Raw genomic sequence first — 25,470 nt, 5'->3', positions numbered from 1 at the left:
ATGAGGATGGATGCATGTACATATGTGCGAATTGTGAGTCAAAATGGAATTCTCTTCTTTTGCTTGTTTGTTAGCTGTGTAACTATAAGTTGTTAGTGAATCCAATGTAGTTACAATAGAATCCATCCTTCGGAAAAACCTTCCGAACTTCCTGGGACAGAGAAAACATTTGCCCTATTGTGGTGGTCTGGAAGTCAAAGAAGGAGAAGAGAGAAGAGAAGGAGAGAAAAGGCAGAAGGAAAGGTCTCCAAGTGAGCAAGAGTTGTGGAAATAGCAATGAAGAAGGAGTTAATTCATTAAAAAGACTCGACGTGATATCAGTGGTGGAGCCACCGAAAGACAGCAATGTGATTGGCCGTAGGTGGTTTTTTCGTAGAAAGGTAGGGGAAGATGGTAGTTTTGTTTACAAGGCTAGACTTGTTGCAAAGGGTTTTCAACAAAAGTTGTTTGAAGATTTTGATGAAGTGTTTGCTCCTACGGTCAAGTGTGAAACACTCAGGTTGGTTTTGTCAGTGGCCTGTGCCAAACAGTTGGTGGTAATACATTTTGATGTTGAAACTGCATATCTAAATGCAAACTTGGATGAGACAGTGTTTATGTCAAGAATTCCTGATTTTGAGGAGGATTCTGCTACTGGGATATACAAACTGAATAAGGCTTTGTATGGATTGAAGCAGTCAGCCAGAAACTGGAACCACCATTTGCATGGTTTGTTGTGTGGTTTAGGTTTTGTAAGAAGTTCTCAAGATGCGTGTTTCTATACATGTGGTTCTGGTAAGGAACAGGTGTTATTGGTTGTGTTCGTAGACAATGTACTTGTGTTAGCAAAGAATCACGATGTTTTGATGAAGTTCATAAAAGTCTGAGTAAAAAGTTGCGTATCAAAGGAAATGTGAGCAAATATTTGGGCTTAAGTGTAGTCAGGACTGAGCACAGAATGTTGCTAAGTCAGTGTGATAAAATAAGCAAGTTGTTGGAGAAGACTGGTTTGTCTAAGGAGAGGAAAGGATGATAAGAAGAGGAAAGGAAAGAGGAGGAGGAGAAAGAAGGAAGAGGAGAAGGATGAAGGAGGGAAGGAAGGAGAGAGAAAGAGAAAGAAAGAAGGGGAGGAGAGAATGAAGGGAGGAAAAAGAGGAAGGGAGAGAGGAAAGGGAGGAGAGGAGGAAAGAAGGATGGAAATGGGAAAAAGAGGGAGAGGAGAGAAAGGATAGAGAGGAAAGGAGGGAGGAAAGAAAGAGGGAAGGAAAGATGAAAGAAAAAGAGGAAGGAAGAGAGGAAGAAGAGAGGAGAGAAGGGATAGAGAGGAAAGGAGGGAGGAAAGAAAGAGAGAAGGAAAGATGAGAGAAAAAGAGGAAGGAAGGCAGGAAGAGAAGGAGAGGAGAGATAAAGAAAGAAGGGGAGGAGAAGGGATGGAGAGAAAAGGAGGGAGGGAGGAAATGGGGGGAAAAGAGGGAGAAACGAAAGGAAGGAGAGGAGAGGAAAAAGGCAAAAGAAGGAAAAGAAGTGGAGGGAAGAAGGAAAGGGAGAAAAAGGGGAAGGAAAGGTGAGAGAAAAAGAGGGAGGAGGAGAGAGGAAAGAGAGCAGCGGAGAGAAAAAGAGAATGAAGGAAGGAGAGGAGGGAATGAAGGGAGGAAAAAGAGGAAAGGAAGGAGAGGAGAGGAGGAAGGGAGAAGAGGAGGAAAGAAGGAAGAGGAGAAGGAAGGGAAATGAGAGGAAAAGAAGGAGGGAAAGCGGAAAGGGAGGAGAGGAGAGAAAACAAGAAAGAAGGAAGGGGAGGAAAGAATGAAGGGAGGAAAATGAGGGAGGGAAAGAGGAAAGGAAGGAGAGGAGGAAAAAAAGAAGAGGAGAAGGAAGGAAATGGGAAGAAAAGAAGGAGCGAGAGAGGAAAGGGAGGGGAGGGGAGAGAGAAAGAAAGAAGGAAGGGAAGAAAATAATGAAGGGAGGAAAAAGAGGGAGGGAAAGAGGAAAGGGAGGAGAGGAGAAAAGAAGGAAGAGAAGAAGATTGGAAATGGGATAAAAGAGGGAGGGAGAGAGGAAAGGGAGGAGAGGAGGAAAAAAAGAAAGGGAGAAAATAATGAAGGGAGGAAAAAGAGGGAGGGCGAGTAGAAAGGAAGGAGAGGAGGAAAAAAGGAAGATGAGAAGGAAGAAAATGGGAGGGGAAGAAGAAGCGAGAGAGGAAAGGGAGGGAAGGAGAGAGAAAAAAGAAAGAAGGGAGGGGAGAAAATAATGAAGGGAGGAAAACGAGGGAGGGAAAGAGGAAAGGATAGAGAGAAAGAAAAAAGGAAGAGAAGAAGGTTGGAAATGGGAGGAAAAGAAGGAGTGAGAGAGGAAAGGGAGGAGAGGAGAGAAAAAGGAAGAAGAGGAGAGGAGGAAAAAAGGAAGGAAATGAGAGAAAGAGGAAATAAGTAGGGAAAGGAAAGGACGGAACGAATAAAGATGCAGATCCCAGCGTTCCTGGGTGAAACGGCTGTGGAATACGGTGTTTTGGTGGTGAAGTGCAGTGGTTGGGAGTCCCCACAGCAAACACAGGCGACCCCCCCCCCCCCGCGGACCCCGTCTGGGCTCACCTTGCGCCGCTGCTCCTCTTCCTCCTGGATCTTGACCTGGAGCTTGCGGACCATGACCTGCCGCTTCCACTCGGGTATGGGCCGGCCCTGCTCGTCGTGGGTGGGGATGAGGCCCTCGATGTCCACCTGGCTGGCCGGCAGGGAGGACGAGGACGGGGAGGAGGAAGAGCCGTTGACCACGGGCTCAGGAGGGGAGGAGGAGGAAGGGGAGGGGGCCGTGGCCGGGCGGGCCTCTGGGCTGCAAGGGGGAGAGGGGCTCCGGGTGGGCGGCGGGGAGGGCGGGCAGGAGCCGGGGGTCTCCGCCTGCAAAACGAGAGAAGAGAGAAAGCTGACACAATATGACGATTGGAAGAACGAGCAGCAAGTGAAAAAGTTGACACAATATGACGATTGAAAGAAGCAGCAAGTGAAAAAGCTGACACAATATGACGATTGGAAGAAGGAGCAGCAAGTGGAAAGGCTGAAGCAATATGACGATTGGAAGAAGGAGCAGCAAGTGAAAACGGTGACACAATATTACGATTGGAAGAACGAGCAGCAAGTGAAAACGGTGACACAATATTACGATTGGAAGAACGAGCAGCTAGTGGAAAAGCTGACACAATATGACGATTGGAAGAAGGAGCAGCAAGTGAAAAAGCTGACACAATATGACGATTGGAAGAACGAGCAGCAAGTGCAAAAGCTGACGCAATATGACGATTGGAAGAACGAGCAGCAAGTGCAAAAGCTGACGCAATATGACGATTGGAAGAACGAGCAGCAAGTGCAAAAGCTGACACAATATGACGATTGGAAGAAGGAGCAGCAAGTGAAAACGGTGACACAATATTACGATTGGAAGAAGGAGCAGCTAGTGGAAAAGCTGACACAATATGACGATTGGAAGAAGGAGCAGCAAGTGGAAAGGCTGATGCAATATGACAATTGGAAGAACAAACTACAAAAATTCTAGCACAACAATTACTTCGGAAGTGTCCGGCGTGTCATCCAATACCAAAGCCAGTGTAGCTATCTTGTTTGCTGTGTACTCATCTTGTTATGTATCAAATACTAATATTAATAATAATATTGCAATATTGACGAGAAGCAAGTGGAAAAGCTGACACAATATGACGATTGGAAGAACGAGCAGCAAGTGGAAAAGCTGACACAATATGCCGATAGGAAGAAGGAGCAGCAAGTGGAAAGGCTGATGCAATATGACGATTGGAAGAAACAAGAGAAGAGAGAAGGAAGGAAGGAAGGAAGGAAGGTAGGAGAGAAGGACAGAGGTAGGTTGGTAGGTAGGTAGGTAGGAAGGAAGGAAGGAAGGAAGGAAGGAAGGAAGGAAGGAAGGAAGGACGGAAGGAAGGAGGGAAGGAGAGAGGTAGGTTGGTAGGTAGAAGGAAGGAAGGAAGGATGGAAGGAAGGAAGGAGGAAGGTAGGTAGGTTGGTAGGTAGGAAGGAAAGAAGGAAGGAAGGGCAGAAGGAAGGAAGGACAGAAGGAAGGTAAGTAGATAGGTAGGAAGGTAGGTAGGTAGGAAGGAAAGAAGGAAGGAAGGGCGGAAGGAAGGACGGAAGGAAGGAAGGAGGAAGGTAGGTAGGTTGGTAGGTAGGAAGGAAAGAAGGAAGGAAGGGCAGAAGGAAGGAAGGAAGGAAGGAAGGAAGGTAGGTAGGTATGTTGGTAGGTAGGTAGGAAGGAAGGAAGGAAGGAAGGAAGGGAGGGAGGGAGGAAGGAAGGACAGAAGTAAGGAAGGTATGTTGGTAGGTAGGAAGGAAGGAAGGGAGGAAGGGAGGAAGGAAGGACAGAAGGAAGGAAGGAAGGAGGTAGGTAGGTAGGTTAGTAGGTAGGTAGGTTAGTAGGTAGGTAGGAAGGAAGGAAGGAAGGACGAAAGGAAGGAAGGAAGGAAAGAGGAAGGTAGGTAGGTTAGTAGGTAGGTAGGTAGGAAGTAAGGAAGAAGGAAAGAAGGAAGTAGGGAGGGATGTAGGTTGGTAGGTAGGTAGGACGGTAGGACGGTAAGTAGGTAGGTAGGTAGGAAGGAAGGAGGGAAGGAAGGAAGAAAGGAGGAAGGTAGGTAGGTTGGTAGGTAGATAGGAAGCAAGGAAGGAAGGAAGGAAGGAAGGAAGGTAGGTATGTTGGTAGGTAGGTAGGTAGGTAGGTAGGTAGAAAGGAAGGAAGGAAGGAAGGAAGGAAGGGAGGGAGGAAGGAAGGACAGAAGTAAGGAAGATATGTTGGTAGGTAGGAAGGAAGGAAGGGAGGAAGGGAGGAAGGAAGGACAGAAGGAAGGAAGGAAGGAGGTAGGTAGGTAGGTAGGTTAGTAGGTAGGTAGGTTAGTAGGTAGGAAGGAAGGAAGGAAGGAAGGACGGAAGGAAGGACGAAAGGAAGGAAGGAAGGAAGGAAAGAGGAAGGTAGGTAGGTTAGTAGGTAGGTAGGTAGGAAGTAAGGAAGGAAGGAAGGAAAGAAGGAAGTAGGGAGGGATGTAGGTTGGTAGGTAGGTAGGTAGGTAGGACGGTAAGTAGGTAGGTAGGAAGGAAGGAAGGAAGGAGGGAAGGAAGGAAGGAAGGAAGGAAGGAGGAAGGTAGGTAGGTTGGTAGGTAGATAGGAAGGAAGGAAGGAAGGAAGGAAGGATGGACCGAAGGAAGGAGGAAGGTAGGTAGGTAGGTAGGTTGGAAGGAAGGAAGGAAGGAAGGAAGGAACGAAGAAAGGATAAGAGGACAGAGAGGGGAGGAATGGATGCAGGAAAGACCCTGAGGAGAGCGGGCATCCTTTGTTGGGACTGACCACTAGCCAAACCACATCCCCCCCCCCCCCCCGCCCCAGAATTGGCCGGAGAGCCTTACGCCGGAGCCGGCCTGCCCGCATCCGGAGAAGACGGTGGTGAAGCCCTTGCTCTGCGGGGTGGGCTTCAGGCTCTTCCCGGCCTTGATCTCGGCCAGAAGCTCCGCGTTGTCGCCCGTCGGGGACATCATGTTGAAGGACTTGGTGCCTGCGGGAAGGAAGGAAGGCTCGTTAACAAAATTATTAATTATTAATTATTATTATTATTATTATTAGTAGTAGTAGTAGTAGTATTTCGATCACACACATCTCACTTAGAAAGAGACTAGGAAGAAAAGCCAAAGTGCCATGTCTATACGGTGATTAATAATAATAATAATAATAATAATAATAATAATAATAATAATAATAACAATAACAATAATAATATAATGTGTATACAGTGAAAACAACAACAACAAAAGCCTCTCTTGCCTGCCAAAGTGGCTTCTGGTTTGCTCTTTATGGATGCAATCTAAAGATCCCATGGATATCTATCAATAATATAATAATAATAATAATAAATAATAATAATAATAATAATAATAATATCAATATATGGTGAAAACAACAACAACAACAACAACAACAACAACAACAGCCTCTCTTGGCTGCCAAAGTGTCATCCGGTTTGCTCCTTATGGATGCAATCTAAAGATACCATGTATGTCTATATTATTGTTATTAATAATAATAATAATTTATATATAGTGAAAACAACAACAGCAACAGCAACAACAACAACAACAACAAAAGCCTCTCTTCGCTGCCAAAGTGTCATCAGTTTGCTCCTTATGGATGCATTCCAAAGATCCCATGCATGTCTATATTATTATTATTATTATTATTATTATTATTATTATTATTAATAACAATAATAATCTGTAGTGAAAACAACAACAACAACAGCAACAACAACAACAGAAGTCTTTCTTGTCTGCCAAAGTGGCTTCTGGTTTGCTCTTTATGGATGCAATCTAAAGAGACCATGGATATCTATCTATAATAATAATAATAATAATAATAATAATAATAATAATATATGGTGAAAACAACAGCAGCAACAACAACAACAGCAACAACAACAACAACAACAACAACAGCCTCTCTAGGCTGCCAAAGTGGCTTCTGTTTTGCTCTTTATGGATGCAATCTAAAGATCCCATGTATATGGTAATAATAATAATAATAATAATAATAATAATAATAATAATAAATTTATACACATAATAAAAATGAAAATATGTATGTGTGTGTGGCTGGGGTGTCCATTTCCACAGAAAATGTACCACTTCCACAAATAGCTTTTGCTCCCACTACTCAGGAGACCCCAAAGGAGACTCCAATGGGGTCCCCTGAGTAGATTTCACGCGTTTCCTCCACCACAGATATCCCAGTGTTCCTTACTCTCTCCATTGGCCCTGCCAATGTTCTCCCCAAACACCACACTGCCCACGATTCAAGGGAAGGCTTTCATCCAGGGACAACTCCATCCTAGATTTCATGCGTTTCCTTCACCACAGACATCCCAGTGTTCCTTACTCTCTCCATTGGCCCTGCCAATGTTCTCCCCAAACACCACACTGCCCACGATTCAAGGGAAGGCTTTCATCCAGGGACAACTCCATCCTAGATTTCATGCGTTTCCTTCACCACAGACATCCCAGTGTTCCTTACTCTCTCCATTGGCACCATGAAATGTTCAAGAGTTTTGCCAATGTCCTCCACCAACAACACACTGCCCACCACCCAAGGGAAGGCTTTCATACGGGGACAATCCATCCTAGATTTCACACGTTTCCTCCACCACAGACATCCCAGTGTTCCTTACTCTCTCCATGTCCAAGAGCCCTGCCAACATCCTCCCCAAACACCACACTGCCCACCACCCAAGGGAAGGCTTTCATACGGGGACAATTCCATCCTAGATCTGCTGTGTTTCCTCTGCCAGAGCCATCCCAGTGTTCCTTACTCTCTCCACTGGCACCATGAACATCTCCAAGAGCCCTGCCAATGTCCTCCACCAACAACACACTGCCCACCACTCAAGGGAAGGCTTTCATATGGGGACAATTCCATCCTAGATTTCATGCATTTCCTCCACCACAGACATCCCAGTGTTCCTTACTCTCTCCATTGGCACCATAAACATGTCCAAGAGCCCTGCCAATGTCCTCCACCAATACCACACTGCCCACCACTCAAGGGAAGGCAATTCCATCCTAGATTTCACGTGTTTTCTCCACCACAGACATCCCAGTGTTCCTTACTCTCTCCATTGGCACCATGAACATCTCCAAGAGCCCTGCCAATGTCCCCCACCAACAACACACTGCCCACCACCCAAGGGAAGGCTTTCAAACGGGGACAATTCGATCCTAGATGTTATGTGTTTTCTCCACCACAGACATCCCAGTGTTCCTTACTCTCTCCATTGGCCATCCAGCCTCCCCTTCAAAAACGTCCAGAGAAGGAAGGAGACTCCACCATTTCCATTTTGAAAGTTCATAACAGAGAGCCCCAAGGGCCATTAAGTCCAAGGCAGTAAGGCACCATTCGATCCTTCCCGACAGATGGCCACTCAGCCTCTTAGAAAAGAACCGGGTTCCAGCCAAGCTTACCCAGAGATCGAGACTGAGCTGACTCCGTGGAAATTTCCACCCGGTGCAATTTGGGAAGGAGAACGGCCTTTTGTTTCCTGCGGACGTTCCCGGTCGGATTTAAGAGAATGGAAGAAAAGGGAAGGAAAGAAGGAAGGAAAGAAAAGGAAGGAAGGAAAGAAAGAAGGAAAGAAAAGGGAGGAAAGGAAGGAAAGGGAAGAAAGAAGGAAAGGAAGGAAAGAAAGAAGGAAAGAAAGAACGAAGGAAAATGAAGGAAAGAAAGAAAAGGGAAGGAAAGAAAGAAGGGAAGGAAGAAAGAAAGAAAAGGAAGGGAAGAAAGAAGGGAAGAAAGAAGGAAAGAAAAGGAAGGGAAGAAAAGAGAAGGGAAGAAAGAAGAAAATGAAAGAAAGAAAAGGGAAGGAAGGAAGGAAAGAGGAAGGAAGGAAGGAAGGAAGGAAGGAAGGAAGGAAGGAAGGAAGGAAGGAAAGAAAGAAAGCAAAGGGAAGAGAAGAAAGAAAAGGGAAGAAAGAAGGAAAGAAAAGGGAAGGACAGAAAGAAGGGAAGAAAGAAGGAAAGAAAAGGAAGGAAGGAAGGAAAGCAAAGGGAAGGGAAGGGAAGGGAAGGAAGGGAAGGGAAGAAAGAAGGGAAGAAAATGAAGGAAAGAAAGAAAAGGGAAGGAAGGACGAAATGAAAGATAGAAAGAAAGAAAGAAAGAAAGAAAGAAAGAAAGAAAGAAAAGGAAAGGGAAGAAACAACAAGGGGAAGGGAAGAAGGAAAGGAAAGAAAGGAAAGGGAAGGGAGGAAAGAAAGAAAGAAAGAAAGAAAGAAAGAAAGAAAGAAAGAAGGAAAGGATAGGAAAGGAAAGGAGGAGAAGGGAAGGAAGAAGAGAAAAAAGAAAGAAAGGAAATGAGGGAAAGAAGGAAAGGGAAGGGAAGGGAAGGGAAGGGAAGGGAAGGGAAGGGAAGGGAAGGGAGGAAAGAAAGAAAGAAAGAAAGAAAGAAAGAAAGAAAGAAAGAAAGAAAGAAAGGGGAAGAAAGGAAATGAAGGAAAGAAAGAAAGAATGGAAGGGAAAGAATGAAAGACAGAAGGAAAGAAAAGGAATGAAAGAAAAGGGAAGAAGGAAAGGAAGGAAAGAAAGAAAGAAAAGGGAAGGAATGAGAAAAGGGAAGGAAAGAAAGAAGGAAAGGAATGGAAGAAAAGAGAAAGAAAGAAAAAAGAAAGATAGAAAGAAAGAAAGAAAAGGGAAGGAAAGAAGGAAAGGAAAGGAGGGAAAGAAAGAAGGAAAGAAAAGGGAGGAAGGAAAAAAGGGAAGAAAGAAAAGGGAAGAAGGAAAGGAAATGAAGGAAAGAAAGAAAAGAAAAGGAAGGAAAGAAAGAAAGAGAAGAGAAAGGGAAGGAAGGACAGAAAGCGAAGGATGGAAGGAAAGAACCCGAAGGAGGAGGGACGTTCCCTTAAGGGCCTCAGGTGTGCGGAAATAGGCAGGTAGAGGCTAAGAAGGGATCAAGGCCGGCAGGTGCCAAGCGCAGGTCAGCCGGGGTTTGGACTACAGCTCCCATCATTCCTAACCGCCGGCAGGCGGTTAGGAATGATGGGAGCTGGAGTCCAAACCCCCCAGAGGGCCCAAATTGGCCCATGCCGACCCAAAAGGCTTGTTTTGCGCAAGAGAGAAGTTTGACTTGCCTGGTGCTGTCCGCCAAGTCCATGCGTCCTCCCGGTCCATGCAACTGGGAGGCCACTGGGAGCCTTACTGGGCCATGCTGGTTCTGGGCGGCAAATGCCCGGCTCCTCTTAAGGCCCCAAATCCCCGCAGGCGGCCGGCCGAGGAAGGGATCCTCTGGGGCTAAGACGCGCAACGTGCTGAACGCCGGCCAAGCGCACCGGATCAGGACACGTGGGACACTAATGCGCCAAAGCCACCGCCACAAAGAGGCCTCTGTCCCACCGGAGGGAGGCAGGCACACCGCCACCAACACCACCACGGGAATCGGGACCCCCAAAGGGCATCCAGACTGACCCCCTGAATGCACCACCAAAGCATCCTTTTCGACAGAGAGCCAGCCAGCCTGCTTTCTTTCCTTCCCTTTTCTTTCTTTCCTTCTTTCTTTCCTTCCTTCTCTTGTCTTTCTTTCTTTCCTTTAATTCTTTCTTTCTTTCCCTTTTCTTTCTTTCTTTCTTTCTTTCTTTCCTTCCCTTTGTTTCTTTCTTTCCTTTCCTTCTTTCCTTTCCTTTCCTTTCTTTCTTTCTTTCCTTTCCTTCTTTCTTTCTTTCCTTTCCTTTGCTTTCTTTCTTTCTTTCTCTTTCCTTCCTTCCTTCCTTCCTTCCTTCCTTCTCTTGTCTTTCTTTCTTTCCTTTAATTCTTTCTTTCCTTCCCTTTTCTTTCTTTCTTTCTTTCTTTACTTTCCTTCTTTCCTTCCTTCCCTTTTCTTTCTTTCCTTCTTGCTTTCCTTTTCTTTCTTTCCTTCCCTTTTTTCTTTCTTTCCTTTTCTTTCTTCACTTTCTTTCCTCCCTTTTCTTTCCTTCTTTCCTTCCCTCCCTTTCCTTCCTTCCTTCTTTCCTTCCCTTTTCTTTCTTTCTTTCCTTCTTTCTGTCCTTCCTTTTCTATCCTTCTTTCTTTTCTTTCTTTTCTTTCTTTCTTTCCTTCCTTCCTTCTTTTTTTCTTTCCCTTTTGTTTCCTTCCTTTCCTTTTTTCTTTCCTTCTCTTTTTTCTTTCTTTCCTTTCCTCTCCTTTTTTCTTTCCTTCCCTATCTTTCCTTTCTTTCCTTCCCTTTTTTTCCTTTCCTTCTTTCTTTCCCCTATTCTTTCTTCCTTTTCTCTCCTTCCTTCTTCCCTTTTCTTTCTTTCTTTCTTTCCTTCATTCTTTCCTTCCCTTTTCTTTCATTCTTACTTTCATTTTCCTTCCTTCCTTCTTCCCTTTTCCTTCCTTCCTTTCTTTTCCTTCTTTCTTTCCTTCCCTTTCTTCTTTCTTTCTTTCCTTCCTTCCCTTGTCTTTCTTTCTTTCCTTTCCCTTTCTTTCCTTCATTTTCTTCTCTTCTTTCTTTCCTTCCTTCTTTTCCTTGCCTTTCTTTCTTTCCTTCTTTCCTTCCCTTTTCTTTCCTTCCTTTCCTTTCCTTTACTTCTTTCTTTCCTTCGAATTATTTCTTTCTTTCCTTTCCTTCCCTTTCTTCTTTCTTTCTTTCCTTCCCTTTCTTTCCTTTTTTTCTTTCCTTTCTTTCCTTCTTTCCTTTCTTTCCTTCGTTCTTTCCTTCCCTTTGTTTCTTCCTTCCTTTCTTTTCCTTCTTTCTTTCTTTCTTTCTTTCCTTCCCTTTTCTTTTCTTCCTTTCCTTCATGCCTTCCCTTTTTTCTTTCTTTCCTTCCTTCCCTTTCTTTCCTTCTTTCTTCCCCTTTCTTTCTTTCTTTCTTTCCTTCTGACAGAAACTGGGACCCCCCAAAGGGTATTCAGTCTGACCATGGTAATACACCATCAAAGCCCTCCCGGCAGAGGGCCAGCCAGTCTGATTCCTGTTCTGCAACGCAAGAATACGCAGTCAAAGCCCGACAGAGGGACATCCTTCCTCTGAAGACTGGAATTGGGAACCTCAAAGGGCATCCAGTCTGACCCCGGGAAAACACCATCGAAGCCCTCCCAACAGAGGGCCAGCCAGTCTGACTGCATTCTCCAATGCAATAATACACAGTCAAAGCCCTCCCGACAGAGGGACATCCTGCCTCGGAAGCATAGCATTGGGACCCCCAAAGGGCATCGAGTTTGACCCCGGTAAGACACCATCAAAGCCCTCCTGACAGAGGGCCATCCACTCTGATCCCATTCTCCAATGCAAGAATACACAGTCAAAGCCCTCCCGACAGAGGGACATTCAACCTCCGAAGCATAGAATTGGGACCCCCAAAGGGCATCCAGTCTGACCCCGGTAAGACACCATCAAAACCCTCCTGGCAGAGGGCCAGACAGTCTGAAACCATTCTCCAACGCAAGAACACACTGCCAAAGCCCTCCCGACAGAGAGACACCCTGCCTCGGAAGCATGGAATCAGGACCCCCAAAGGGCATCCAGTCTGACCCCGGGAATACACCATCAAAACCCTCCCGACAGAGGACCATCCAGTCTGACCCCAGTAATACACCATCAAAGCCCCCCCAACAGAGGGCCATCCAGTCTGACCCCAGTAATACACCATCAAAACCCTCCCGAGAGAGGGCCATCCAGTCTGACCCTGGTAATACACCATCAAAGCCCTCAAAGCAGAGGGCCATCCAGTCTGACCCCAGTAATACACCATCAAAGCCCTCCCGACAGAGGGCCATCCAGTCTGACCCCAGTAATACACCATCAAAGCCCTCCCAGCAGAGGGCCATCCAGTCTGACCCCGGTAATACACCATCAAAGCCCTCCCGACAGAACTCTCCTGAACGATGGCCATCTCTCAGGAGGGATTGGATGGCGTAAGGGGGGTCAGACTGGATGTCCCTTGGGGGTCCCTTTCCAACTCTAGCGTCACGTGTGTGCGTGTGGATGAAGCCGGTGCCGCAGGGCCTCTGTGGCACTAAATAATGCAGGCTTGGCAGGGATCGGGGTGACAAGAAACCGCCGCCGGAGACAAAAGGCGGAGGATTAAGCTCCCATCAATATTTCAGGGCCCCCAAAGCCCTTCCCGGCCAAAGGAAACCAGGCGCAAAGGCATCGAAGGGGGTCCGAGGACTGGGAGGAAGGAAGGGACCCCCAAAGGTCACCCAGCCCAACCCCGTTACTCGGTCATACAGGAAGACGCCAGCAAAGCCCTCCCGACAGATGGCCATCCAGCCACTGCTTAAAAACCTCAGGAGAAAGGGTCTCAATCAAGGGATCAAAGTGGGATATTATTATTATTACTACTACTACTAGTAGTAGTAGTAGGATATTCCTAAAGTTCAAAGAGATCTCAAGAGCCAGCTGTAGTAGTAGTAGAAGTAATAGTAGTATTTAAACAAATATACCTATTATTATTACTAGTAGTAGTAGTAGTAGGACATTCCTAAAGTAGTAGTAGAAGTAATAGTAGTATTTAAAGGAATATTCCCATTATTATTATTATTATTGATAGTAGTATTTAAGGGAGTATAGTATTTAAGGGAGTATTCCTGTTAGTAGTAGTAGTAGAAGTAATAGTAGTATTTAAAGGAATATACTAATTATTATTATTATTGGTAGTAGTATTTAAGGGAATATTCCTATTCGTAGTAGTAGTAGAAGTAATAGTAATATTTAAAGAATATGCTTATTATTATTATTATTATTATTATTATTGGTAGTAGTATATAAAGGAGTATTCCTATTAGTAGCAGTAGTAGAAGTAATAGTAGTATCTAAAGGAATATACCTATTATTATTATTATTATTATTGGTAGTAGTATTTAAGGAAATATTCCTATTAGTAGTGGTAGTAGAAGAAGTAATAGTAGTATTTAAAGGAATCGTCCTATTGTTATTATTGGTAGTGGTTTTTAAGGGAATATTCCTATCAGTATTATTATTATTATTATTATTATTACTACTACTACTAGTAGTAGTAGTAGTAGTAGGATATTCCTAAAGTTCAAAGAGATCTCAAGAGCCAGCCAGCCCAACCCTATGCCATGCCATTATTATTATTATTATTATTATTATTGGTAGTAGTATATAAAGGAGTATTCCTATTAGTAGCAGTAGTAGAAGAAGTAACAGTAGTATTTAAAGGAATATACTTGTTATTATTGGTAGTAGTATTTAAGGGAATATTCCTATTATTATTATTATTATTATTATTGGTAGTAGCTTTTAAGGGAATATTCCTATTAGTAGTAGTAGTAGAAGTAATTGTAGTACTTAAAGGAATATTCCTATTATTATTATTGTTATTATTATTGGTAATAGTATTTAAGGGAATATTCCTATTAGTAGTAGTTTTAGAAGTAATAGTAGTATTTAAAGGAATATACCTATTATTATTATTATTATTATTATTATTATTATAATTATTATAATTACTAGTAGTAGGATAATCCTAAAGTTCAAAGAGATCTCAAGAGCCAGCCAGCCCAACCCTGTGCCATGCAAGATTATTATTATTATTATTATTATTATTATTATCATTGGTAGTAGTATTTAAGGGAATATTCCTATTAGTAGTAGTAGTAGAAGTAATAGTAGTATTTAAAGGAATATACCTATTATTAATATTATTATTGGTAGTAGTATTTAAGGGAATATTCCTATTATTATTATTATTGGTAGTAGTAGTATTTAAGGGAATATTCCTATTGGTCGTAGTAATAGAAGTAATAGTAGTATTTAAAGGAATATTCCTATTATTATTATTGGTAGTAGTATTTAAGGGAATATTCCTATTATTATTATTATTATTATTATTATTGGTAGTAGTATTTAAGGGAATATTCCTATTATTATTATTATTAGTAGTAGTAGTAGTATTTAAGAGAATATTCCTATTATTATTATTATTATTAGTAGTAGTAGTAGTAGTAGTAGTATTTACTACTACTATTATTATTATTATTATTATTATTGGTAGTAGTATTTAAGGGAATGTTCCTATTGGTAGTAGTAGTAGAAGTAACAGTAGTATTTAAAGGAATATACCTATTGTTGTTATTATTATTATTATTATCATCCTAGAGTTCAAAGAGCCCACAAAGGTCATCTAGTCCAACCCTGTACTATACAGGATTATTATTCCTATTACTAGGGAATGTTATTAGTAGTAGTAGCAATAGCTTTATTTAAGGGAATATTATTATTATTATTATTACTATGGGAATGTTATTAGTAGTAGTTGCAATAGTATTATTATTGTTGTTGTTGATTTTTAATGGAATATTCCTATTATGATTATTAGGGAATGTTATTAGTAGTAGCAGCAATAGTATTATTATTATTATGATTATAGTAGTAATAGCAATAGCATTATTTAAGGGAATATTCCTATGACTATTATTATTATTATTATTAACAGCAATAGTATTATTATTATTATTATTATTATTGTAGTGGTAGTAGTAGGGAATGTTCCTATTATTATTACTATGGGGATTTTATTAGTAGTAGCATCAACAGTATTATTTAAGGGAATATTCCTATTATTATTATTAACGGAATATTCCTATTATTATTATTATTATTATTATTATTATTATTACTATGGGAATGTTATTAGTAGTAGCATTAACAGTATTATTTAAGGGAATATTCCTATTATTATTATTAATGGAATATTCCTATTATTATTATTATTATTATTATTATTATTATTATTACGGGAATGTTATTAGTAGTAGCAGCAATAGTATTATTTTTAATGGAATATTCTTCTTATTGTTATTATTATTATTGGAATGTATTAGTAGTAGTAACAATAGCTTTATGTAAGGGAATATTCCTATTATTATTATTATTATTATTGGAATGTATTAGTAGTAGTAACAATAGCTTTATTTAAGGGAATATTCCTATTATTATTATTATTATTATTATTATTATGTATTAGTAGTAGTAACAATAGCTTTATTTAAGGGAATATTCCTATTATTATTATTATTATTGGAATGTATTAGTAGTAGTAACAATAGCTTTATGTAAGGGAATATTCCTATTATTATTATTATTATTATTATTATTATGGGAATGTTAGTAGTAGTAACAATAGCTTTATTTAAGGGAATATTCCTATTATTATTATTATTATTATTATTATGGGAATGTTAGTAGTAGTAACAATAGCTTTATTTAAGGGAATATTCCTATTATTATTATTATTATTATTATGGGAATGTTAGTAGTAGTAACAATAGCTTTATTTAAGAGAATATTCCTATTATTATTATTATGGTAATGTTATTATTATTATTATTAGTAGTAGTAGTAGTAGCAATAGCATTATTTAAGTGAATATTCCTATTATTATTATTATTATTATTATTATTATTATTATTATGGGAATGTTAGTAGTAGTAACAATAGCTTTATTTAAGAGAATATTCCTATTATTATTATTATGGTAATGTTATTATTATTATTAGTAGTAGTAGTAGTAATAATAGTAGTAGTAGCAATAGCATTATTTAAGTGAATATTCCTATTACTATTATTATTATTATTATTATTATTATTATTATTATCTCCCCCTGTGGGACTTACTCATCCCGGCTCCGGAACGGAGAGAGAGATCCTCAAAGGAAAGCAGGGAAGTCACTGGTCAGCCATCGCTTTGGAGATCGATATGGCCTCGTTCGGGGCCAAAAGGACGGGTCAGGGGATCCCATCTCTCTCTCTCTCGCTCTCTCTGTCTGGACTTTACACCCTGCAACTGGTTTTGCTCCTTGCGCAAGAACTGCTGGACTTTGGAAGGGTTGGAAAGCAACGCAATGCGCACATGCGCAGCCGAGCCCTGGCGGAGAGCAACGCCCACCGGTGCCCCCCTTGGGTGACCCCCAGGTGTCCATGGGTTGACCCCAAGACACCCCTTCGATGCCATAAGACTCCCCCCAGACCCTCCTTGATGCCCCTTTGATATCTTGAGATGTTCCCTCAAGACCCTCCTTGATGTCCCTTTGAAGACCTGAGATGACCCCTAAAGACCCTCTTTGATGACTTGAGATGACCCCTAAAGACCCTCCTTGATGTCCCTTTGATGATCTAAGGTGACCCCAAAAGACTATCCTTGATGCCCACATGGATGACTTGAGATGACCCCTAAAGACCCTCCTTGATGCCCCTTTGGTGACCTGAGATGACCCCTAAAGATCCTCCTTGATGAGCCCTAAAGACCCTCCTTGATGCCTCTTTGATGACTTAAGATGACCACTAAAGATCCTCCTTGATGACCCTTAAAGACCATCCTTGATGCCCCTTTGTTGACCTGAGATGACTCCTAAAAACCCAACTTGATGCCCCTTTGGTGACCTGAGATGACCCTTAAAGACCCTCCTTGATGTCCCTTTGATGACCCCTAAAGACCCTCTTTGATGACGTGAGATGACCCTTAAAGATGCTCCTTAATGACCCCTAAAGACCCTCCTTGATGCCCCTTTGATGACCACTAAAGACCCTCCTTGATGCCCCTTTGATGTCCTGAGATGACCCCTAAAGACCCTCCTTGATGCCCCCTTGATGACCTGAGATGACCCCTAAAGACCCTCTTTGATGACCTGAGATGACCCCTAAAGACCCTCTTTGATGCCCCCTAAAGACCCTCCTTGATGCCCCTTTGATGACCTGAGATGACCCCTAAAGACCCTCTTTGATGACCTGAGATGACCCTTAAAGATACTCCTTGATGACCCCCAAAAAACCTCCTTGAAGCCCCTTTGATGACCCAAAATGACCCCTAAGGACCCTCCTTGATGCCCCTTTGATGTCCTGAGATGACCCCTAAAGACCCTCCTTGATGCCCCCTTGATGACCTGAGATGACCCCTAAAGACCCTCTTTGATGACCTGAGATGACCCCTAAAGACCCTCTTTGATGCCCCCTAAAGACCCTCCTTGATGCCCCTTTGATGACCCTAAAGACCCTCTTTGATGACCTGAGATGACCCTTAAAGACCTTCTTTGATGACCTGAGATGACCCCTCAAGACCGTCCTTGATGCCCCTTTGATGACCCCTAAACACCCTCTTTGATGACCTCAGATGACCCTTAAAGACCCTCTTTGATGCCTTTGATGACCTGAGATGACTCCTTAAGACCCTCCTTGAGGCCCCCAATTTGGTGACCTGAGATGACCCTTCTGATGCCCCTTTGATGTCTTGAGATGTCCCCTAAAAACCCTCCTTGATGCCCCTTTGAAGACCTGAGATGACCCCAAAAGACCCTCCTTGATGCTCCTTTGATGACTTGAGATGACCCTTAAAGATCCTCCTTGATGACCCCCAAAAACCATCCTTGATGCCCCTTTGATGACCTGAGATGACCCCTAAAGACCCTCTTTGATGACCCCTAAAGACCCTCCTTGATGCCTTTGATGACCTGAGATTACCTTTAAAGACCCTCCCAGATGCCCCTTTGATGACCCAAGATGACCCCTAAAGACCCTCTTTGATGCCTCTTTGATGACCTGAGATGACCCCTAAAGACCCTCTTTGATGACCTGAGATGACCCTTAAAGATACTCCTTGATGACCCCAAAAGAACCTCCTTGATGCCACCTTTGATGACCCAAAATGACCCCTAAAGACCCTCCTTGATGCCTTTGATGACCTGAGATGACCTCTTAAGACCCTCCTTGATGCCCCCAATTTGGTGACCTGAGATGACCCTTAAAGATACTCCTTGATGACCCCAAAAGAACCTCCTTGATGCCCCCTTTGATGACCCAAAATGACCCCTAAGGACCCTCCATGATGCCTTTGATGATCTGAGATGACCCCTTAAGACCCTCCTTGATGCCCCCAATTTGGTGACCCGAGATAACCCTTCTGATGCCCCAAGATGCCCCCTTTGAATCCCCTTAGATGCCCCCCAATGCCCGTCTTTCATGCTCCGAGACCCCCCCCCCCGAGAGACTTACTTCCGGTGGAGGAGGAGGAGCGCCTCTGCCCGGGGGCCGCGGGGGGGTGCTGGTTCTCGGACCCCGCTGTTGATCCCGTCGCCGCCGGGAGGGGGGGCGGTGGGGGCGGAGGGCAGCCCCCCTCGGGCAGTGGGGGAGGGGGCGGTGGGGGCAGTGGTGGGGGCTCCTCCGTGGGGGAGGGGGGTGCCTGCCCCTCCGAGGAACAGGGCGAGGGGGAGGGAGGGGGCGAGGCGGGGCTGCCGTTCTGCTGCACAGCGTCCTCCTTGGACAGGAGAGAGGCCTGCGAGGAGGAGGAAGAGGAGGAGGAGGAAGAGGAGGAGGAAGAGGGGACAGCGTCAGCGCAAAACTACACCTCCCACGGAAACTAGAACTCTCAAGGAAACTATAACTCTCAGGAAAACTATAACTCCCTGGAAACTATAACTCCCCAGAAAAATATAACTCTCGGGAAAACTATAACTCCCCGGAAACTATAACTCTCAGGGAAACTGTAACTCTCAGGAAAACTGTAACTCCCCAGAAACTATAACTCTCAGGAAAACTATAACTCTCAGGAAAACTATAACTCTCAGGGAAACTATAACTCCCCAGAAACTATAACTCTCAGGGAAATTGTAACTTCCCAGAAACTACAACTCTCAAGGAAACTATAACTCTCAGGAAAACTATTAACTCTCAGGGAAACTGTAACTTCCCAGAAACTATAACTCTCAGCAAAACTATAACTCTCAGGAAAACTATAACTCCCTGGAAACTATAACTCTCAGGAAAACTATAACTCCCCAGAAACTATAACTCTCAGGAAAACTGTAACTTCCCAGAAACTATAACTCTCAGGAAAACTATAACTCCCTGGAAACTATAACTCACAGGGAAACTGTAACTCGCCAGAAACTATAACTCTCAAGGAAACTATAATTCTCAGGGAAACTATAACTCCCTGGAAACTATAACTCTCAGGGAAACTGTAACTCCCCAGAAACTATAACTCTCAGGGAAACTATAACTCTCATGGAAACTTTAATTCCCCAGAAACTATAACTCTCAGGGACATTAAAACTCCACAGAAGCCATAACTCTCAGGAAAACTATAACTCCTCAGAAACTATAACTCTTGGAAAAGTATAAATCCCCAGAAACTAAAACTACCCGGAACCTATAATTCTCAGGGAAACTATAACTCTTCAGAAACTATAACTCTAAGGAAACTATAAATCCCCAGAAACTATAACTTTCTGGAAAACTATAACTCCCTGGAAACTATAACTCTCAGGGAAACTGTAATTTTCTAGAAACTATAACTTTCAGAGAAAATATAACTCCCCGGAAACTATAACTCTCAGAGAAAGTATAACTCTCAAGGAAATGATAACTCCCTGGAAACTGTAAGTCCCAGGGAAACCGTAACTCCCTGGAAGCTATAACTCTCAGGGAAACGATAACTCCCTGGAAACTATAACTCTCAGGGAAACTATAACTCTCAGAGAAAGTATAATTCTCAGGGCAATGACAAGTCCCTGGAAACTGTAAGTCCCAGAGAAACCGTAACTCCCTGGAAGCTATAACTCTCAGGGAAATGATAACTCCCTGGAAACTATAACTCTCAGGGAAACTATAATTCCCTGGAAGCTATAACTCTCAGGAAAACTATAATTACCTGGAAACTATAACTCTCAGGGAAACTATAACTCTCAGGGAAACTATAACTCCCTGGAAACTATAACTCTCAGGGAAACTATAACTCTCAGGGAAACTATAACTCCCTGGAAACTATAACTCTCAGGGAAACTATAACTCTCTGGGAAACTATAACTCTCAGGGAAACTATAACTCCCAGGGAAACTGGAAGTCTTAAGGAGACCACAAGTCTAGGGGAAACTACATCCCCTGGAAACCAGAACTCCTGGGAAACTAAATCCCCCCCCCCCCCCCAGGAAAATATATACTCCCAGGAAAAGTGCAACCCTTAGGGAAACTATAGCTCCCAGGGAAACTATAAGTCTCGGGAAAACAACTATAAGGAAAACCATGTACTCTCAGGGAAAATGACAACTCCCAGGGAAACTGTAGTTCTCAAGGAAACTACATCCCCTAGGGAAACAGCCTCTTCAAAGGAAACTATAACTCCCATGGAAAACTACAACTCTTGGGGAAACTATAATTCTCAGGGAAATAACTATTAAGAAAACTATACTACCAGGAAAATTTCTACTCTTGGGGAAACTATAGCTCCGAGGGGAACTACAACTCAAAGGGAAAACTACGATTCTTGGGGAAAGTATAGCTCCCAGAGAAACTATAACTCTCAGGAAAATAAGTATCAGGAAAACTATATACTCCCAGGGAAACTATTGTACTTAGGGAAACTATAACTCCCAGGGAAACGTAAGAAAACTATATACTACCAGGGGAAACTATTGTACTTAGGGAAACTATAACTCCCAGGGAAACTTAAGAAAACAATATACTACCAGGGAAAATTTCTACTCTTGGGGAAACTATAGCTCCGAGGGGAAATACAACTCAGAGGGAAAACTACAACTCTTGTGGAAAGTATAGCTCCCAGACAAACTATAACTCTCAGGAAAATAACTATATACTCCCAGGGAAACTATTGTACTTAGGGAAACTATAACTCCCAGGGAAACTATAGTTTTCAGCAAAAAAAAAACCCTTTAACTTGCAGCAAGACTACAACTCCCAGGGAAAACTACAACCTCCCAGGAAGACTATTATACTATAACTCCCATTTTCCTGGGAGTTGTAGTTTTCCTGGGGCCTACTGTTTCACTGGGAGTTGAACAGTAGGTCCCAGGAAAACTACAACTCCCAGGGAAATGGGAGTTCTAGTATAATTTCCTGGGGAAAGTACGTCTCCCAGGGGAACTACATCTCACCTCCTCGCTGTGCGCCATGCTGCCTTGCTCCCCGGCGCTCCCCAGGTGTTTGTAGTAGTCTCCGGTGCTGGGCTGCTTGTTGAAGTTCCGGGATTTCCGGCTCGAGTCGACGCGGCGGAGTTCGGGGCTGCCTTCCAGCGAAGTGAGCTGAAGGAGAGGAGACCCCAAAAAGGGAGTTTTAGCACCCAGAGGACTCGGGCACAAGGACCCCGGTGTGCTACGTCTCCCAGCAGAAGCCCATTTCACAGAACAGAAGCAGCAAAAAATAATAGTAATAATAATTGCAAAAAATAATAGTAATAATTGAAAAAATAATAGTAATAATAATTGCAAAAAATAATAGTAATCATAATTGCAAAAAAATAATAGTAATAATTGAAAAAATAATAGTAATCATAATTGCAAAAAATAATAGTAATAATTGAAAAAATAATAGTAATAATAATTGCAAAAAAATAATAGTAATAATAATTGCAATAATAATAATAATAATTGCAAAAAATAATAGTAATAATAATTGCAAAAAATAATAGTAATAATAATTGCAAATAATAATAATAATAATTGCAAAAAATAATAGTAATAATAATTGCAAATAATAATAATAATAATTGCAAAAAATAATAGTAATAATAATTGCAAAAAAGTAATAGTAATAATAGTTGCAAAAAATAATAGTAATAATAACTGCAAAAATAATAGTAATAATAATTGCAAAAAAGTAATAGTAATCATTATTGCAAACAATAATAGTAATAATAATTGCAAAAAATAATAGTAATAATAATCGCAAAAAAATAATAGTAATAATAATTGCACAAAAATAATAGTAATAGTAATTGCAAAAATAATAGTAATAATAATTGCAAAAAATAATAGTAATCATAATTGCAAAAAATAATAGTAATAATAATAGTTGCAAAAAATAATAGTAATAATAGCTGCAAAAAATAATACTAATAATAATTGCAAAAAATGATAGTAATAATAATTGCAAAATATAATAATAATTGCAAAACAATAATAGTAATAATAATCGCAAAAAATAATAGTAATAATAATTGCAAAAAAATAATAGTAATAATAATTGCAAAAACAAGCAACAGTGGTGTTAGATTAAAAGTTACTTTTTGGAAAAGTTACTTTTTTGAAGCCAGTTTTGGGAGGAATAAAGTGTATTTCCCACCTCCAAAATCCAAAGCAGAGAGATTTGGGTCCAAGCAACAGTGGTGTCAGATAAAAAGTTACTTTTTGGAAAAGTTACTTTTTTGGAGCCAGTTTTGGGAGGAATAAAGCAGATTTCCCACCCCCAAAATCCAAAGCAGAGAGATTTGGGTCCAAGCAACAGCGGTGTCAGATGAAAAAGTTACTTTTTGGAAAAGTTACTTTTTTGGAGCCAATTTGGGAGGAATAAAGTGGATTTCCCACCCCCAAAATCCAAAGCAGAGAGATTTGGGTCCAAGCAACAGCGGTGTCAGATGAAAAAGTTACTTTTTGGAAAAGTTACTTTTTTGGAGCCAGTTTTGGGAGGAATACAGTGGATTTCCCACCCCCAAAATCCAAAACAGAGAGATTTGGGTTCAGCAACAGCGGTCTGGAGGATTAACGTGGACAGCTTATCCCGTTCTCTCTCTCGTGGCCCTTAAGGAAACAAAGGGGCCCTTTGGGGCAAATGGGCTTAATGCAAAGCCAGGATTTGGTTAATGCAGACGACGTAAAGAACACACTCCGAAGCTGGCGCTTTCCTCCAGGCATCAACCCAATGGCCATTGCAGGACTACAAGGAACCAGTCATCGAAGTATAGAAGGGAACGACTCAATGGGAAGTGATGGGACGGGGACCCCAAAGGTCATCTACACCAACCCTCTGCCCACTGCAAGGACTGAGATGCATTATCATCATCCTTTATGCATCATCATCATCATCACTCCATGACAATGTCTCCTTATTATTAATATGATAGTGTATCTCATTATTATTATGTATCTTATTATTATTATTATAATGTCTCATTATTATTATTATGTACCTTATTATTAATATGATAATGTATCTCATTATTTTTATGTATCTTATTATTATGATCATGTATCCCATTATTATTATTGTGTATCTTATTACTAATATGATAATGTATCTCATTATTATTATTATGTATCTTATTCATATGATAATGTATCTCATTATTATTATGTATCTTATTATTAATATGATAAAGTATCTCATAATTATTATGTATCTTATTATTATGATAAATATCTCATTATTATTTTTATGTGTCTTATTATTATTATGCATCTCATTATTATTCTGTATCTTAATATAATTTATCTCATTATTATTATCTTATTATGATAATGTAACTATTATTAATATGTATCATTATTAATATAATGTATCTAATTATTATTATGTATCTTGATATAATTTATCTCATTATTATCTTATTATTACCTTATTATTATAATTATCTCATTACTACTTTTATGTATCTTATTATTAAGATAATGTATCTCATTATTATTATTATGTATCTTATTAATATGATAATGTATCTCATTATTATGGCTATGTATCTATTATTATGATAACATAGATCATTATTATTATTATGTAATTATTATGGCAAGGTATCTCATTATGTATCTTATTATTAACATGATAACATATTTCATTATATTATGTATCTTATTATTATGATAATGTATCTCATTATTATTATTATATTATGTATCTATATATATCTCATTAATATAATGTATCTCATTACTATTATTATGTATCTTATTATTATGATAATATATCTCATTATTATTATTATTATTATTATTATTATTATGTATCTTATTGTTAATATGATAATGTATCTCAGTCCTTCCAGGGGGCAGAGGGCTGGTATAGATGACCTTTGGGGCTCCCATCCCATTCTTAAGATCCTATTAATATATATATAGGGATCATCATCATTATTATATCTATCTATACGCATAAGAAAAGTGAAAATATGTATAAGTTGCGTAAATAAATAAAATGTATTATTATTATCATTATTATTTATATGTTTATATGATTATAATACAATATGAAATCCCAGGCATCCCAGTGTTCCTTACTCTCTCCATTGGCACTATATATATATATATTTAGCATATTATATATTATATTAAATATTACATTATCTTATATTATAATATGCAATTTGTAATCCCAGGCATCCCAGTGTTCCTTTCTCTCTCCATTGGCACTATATATATATATATATATATATATATATATAGCATATTATATATATATAGCATATTATATATTATATTAAATATTACATTATCTTATATTATAATATCCAATCTATACACATCATAAAAGTGAAAATATGAATAATAATAAGAATTATTATTATACATTATATTATAATATGCAATCCATAAACATAAAAGTGAAAATATGTATAATAATAATAGATTTATTATTATACATTATATGATAATATGCAATCTATACACATCATAAAAGTGAAAATATGTATAACAATAATAATTCCAATATGCTGATGATAACGTAGTCTGTGCACATTCAGAAGAAGACCTACAAGCCACTCTAAATAGGTTATAGCGAGCGCCATGAACATATCCAAGAGCCTGCCAATGTCCTCCACCCACACCACACTGCCCACCACCCAAGTCAAGGCTTTCATTCTGGGACAATTTCACCCTAGATTATATGTGCTTCCTCCACCACAGACATCCCAGTGTTCCTTACTCTCTCCATTGTCCAAGAGCCCTGCCAATGTCCTCCACCCACAACATACTGCCCATCACCTAAGTCAAGGCTTTCATCCAGGGACAATTGGATCCTAGATTGTATGTGCTTCCTCCACCACAGGCATCCCAGTGTTCCTTACTCTTGCCATTGGCCCTGCCAATGTCCTCCACCAACACCACACTGCCCAGCACAGACACCACACTGCCCAGCACCCAAGGAAAGGCTTTCATTCAGGGACAATTCCATCTTAGATTTCATGTGTTTCCTCCACCACAGTCATCCCAGTGTTCCTTACTCTCTCCAAT

At 40.7% G+C, this 25,470-nt stretch overlaps 1 protein-coding gene across 1 annotated transcript in view; it reads right to left on the bottom strand.

Moving 5' to 3' along the window:
* LOC132764677 (espin) overlaps nt 1-25,470 on the bottom strand; it is a 147,071-nt gene that overhangs the window by 22,347 nt on the left and 99,254 nt on the right. The window contains exons 8-11 of the mRNA XM_067472846.1: nt 21,403-21,549; nt 18,506-18,785; nt 5,391-5,536; nt 2,568-2,870 (exon numbers count right to left, since the gene is read on the bottom strand). Of these exons, the coding sequence (XP_067328947.1) occupies nt 2,568-2,870; nt 5,391-5,536; nt 18,506-18,785; nt 21,403-21,549 (876 nt within the window). The remainder of the gene's footprint in view (nt 1-2,567; nt 2,871-5,390; nt 5,537-18,505; nt 18,786-21,402; nt 21,550-25,470) is intronic.

This window comes from Anolis sagrei, chromosome 13, assembly GCF_037176765.1.
Source record: "Anolis sagrei isolate rAnoSag1 chromosome 13, rAnoSag1.mat, whole genome shotgun sequence".
In the NCBI taxonomy this organism is placed as follows: Eukaryota; Metazoa; Chordata; class Lepidosauria; order Squamata; family Dactyloidae; genus Anolis; species Anolis sagrei.
The sequence above is the reverse complement of the archived record's forward strand: the minus strand, read 5'-3'. Positions and strand labels throughout refer to the sequence as shown.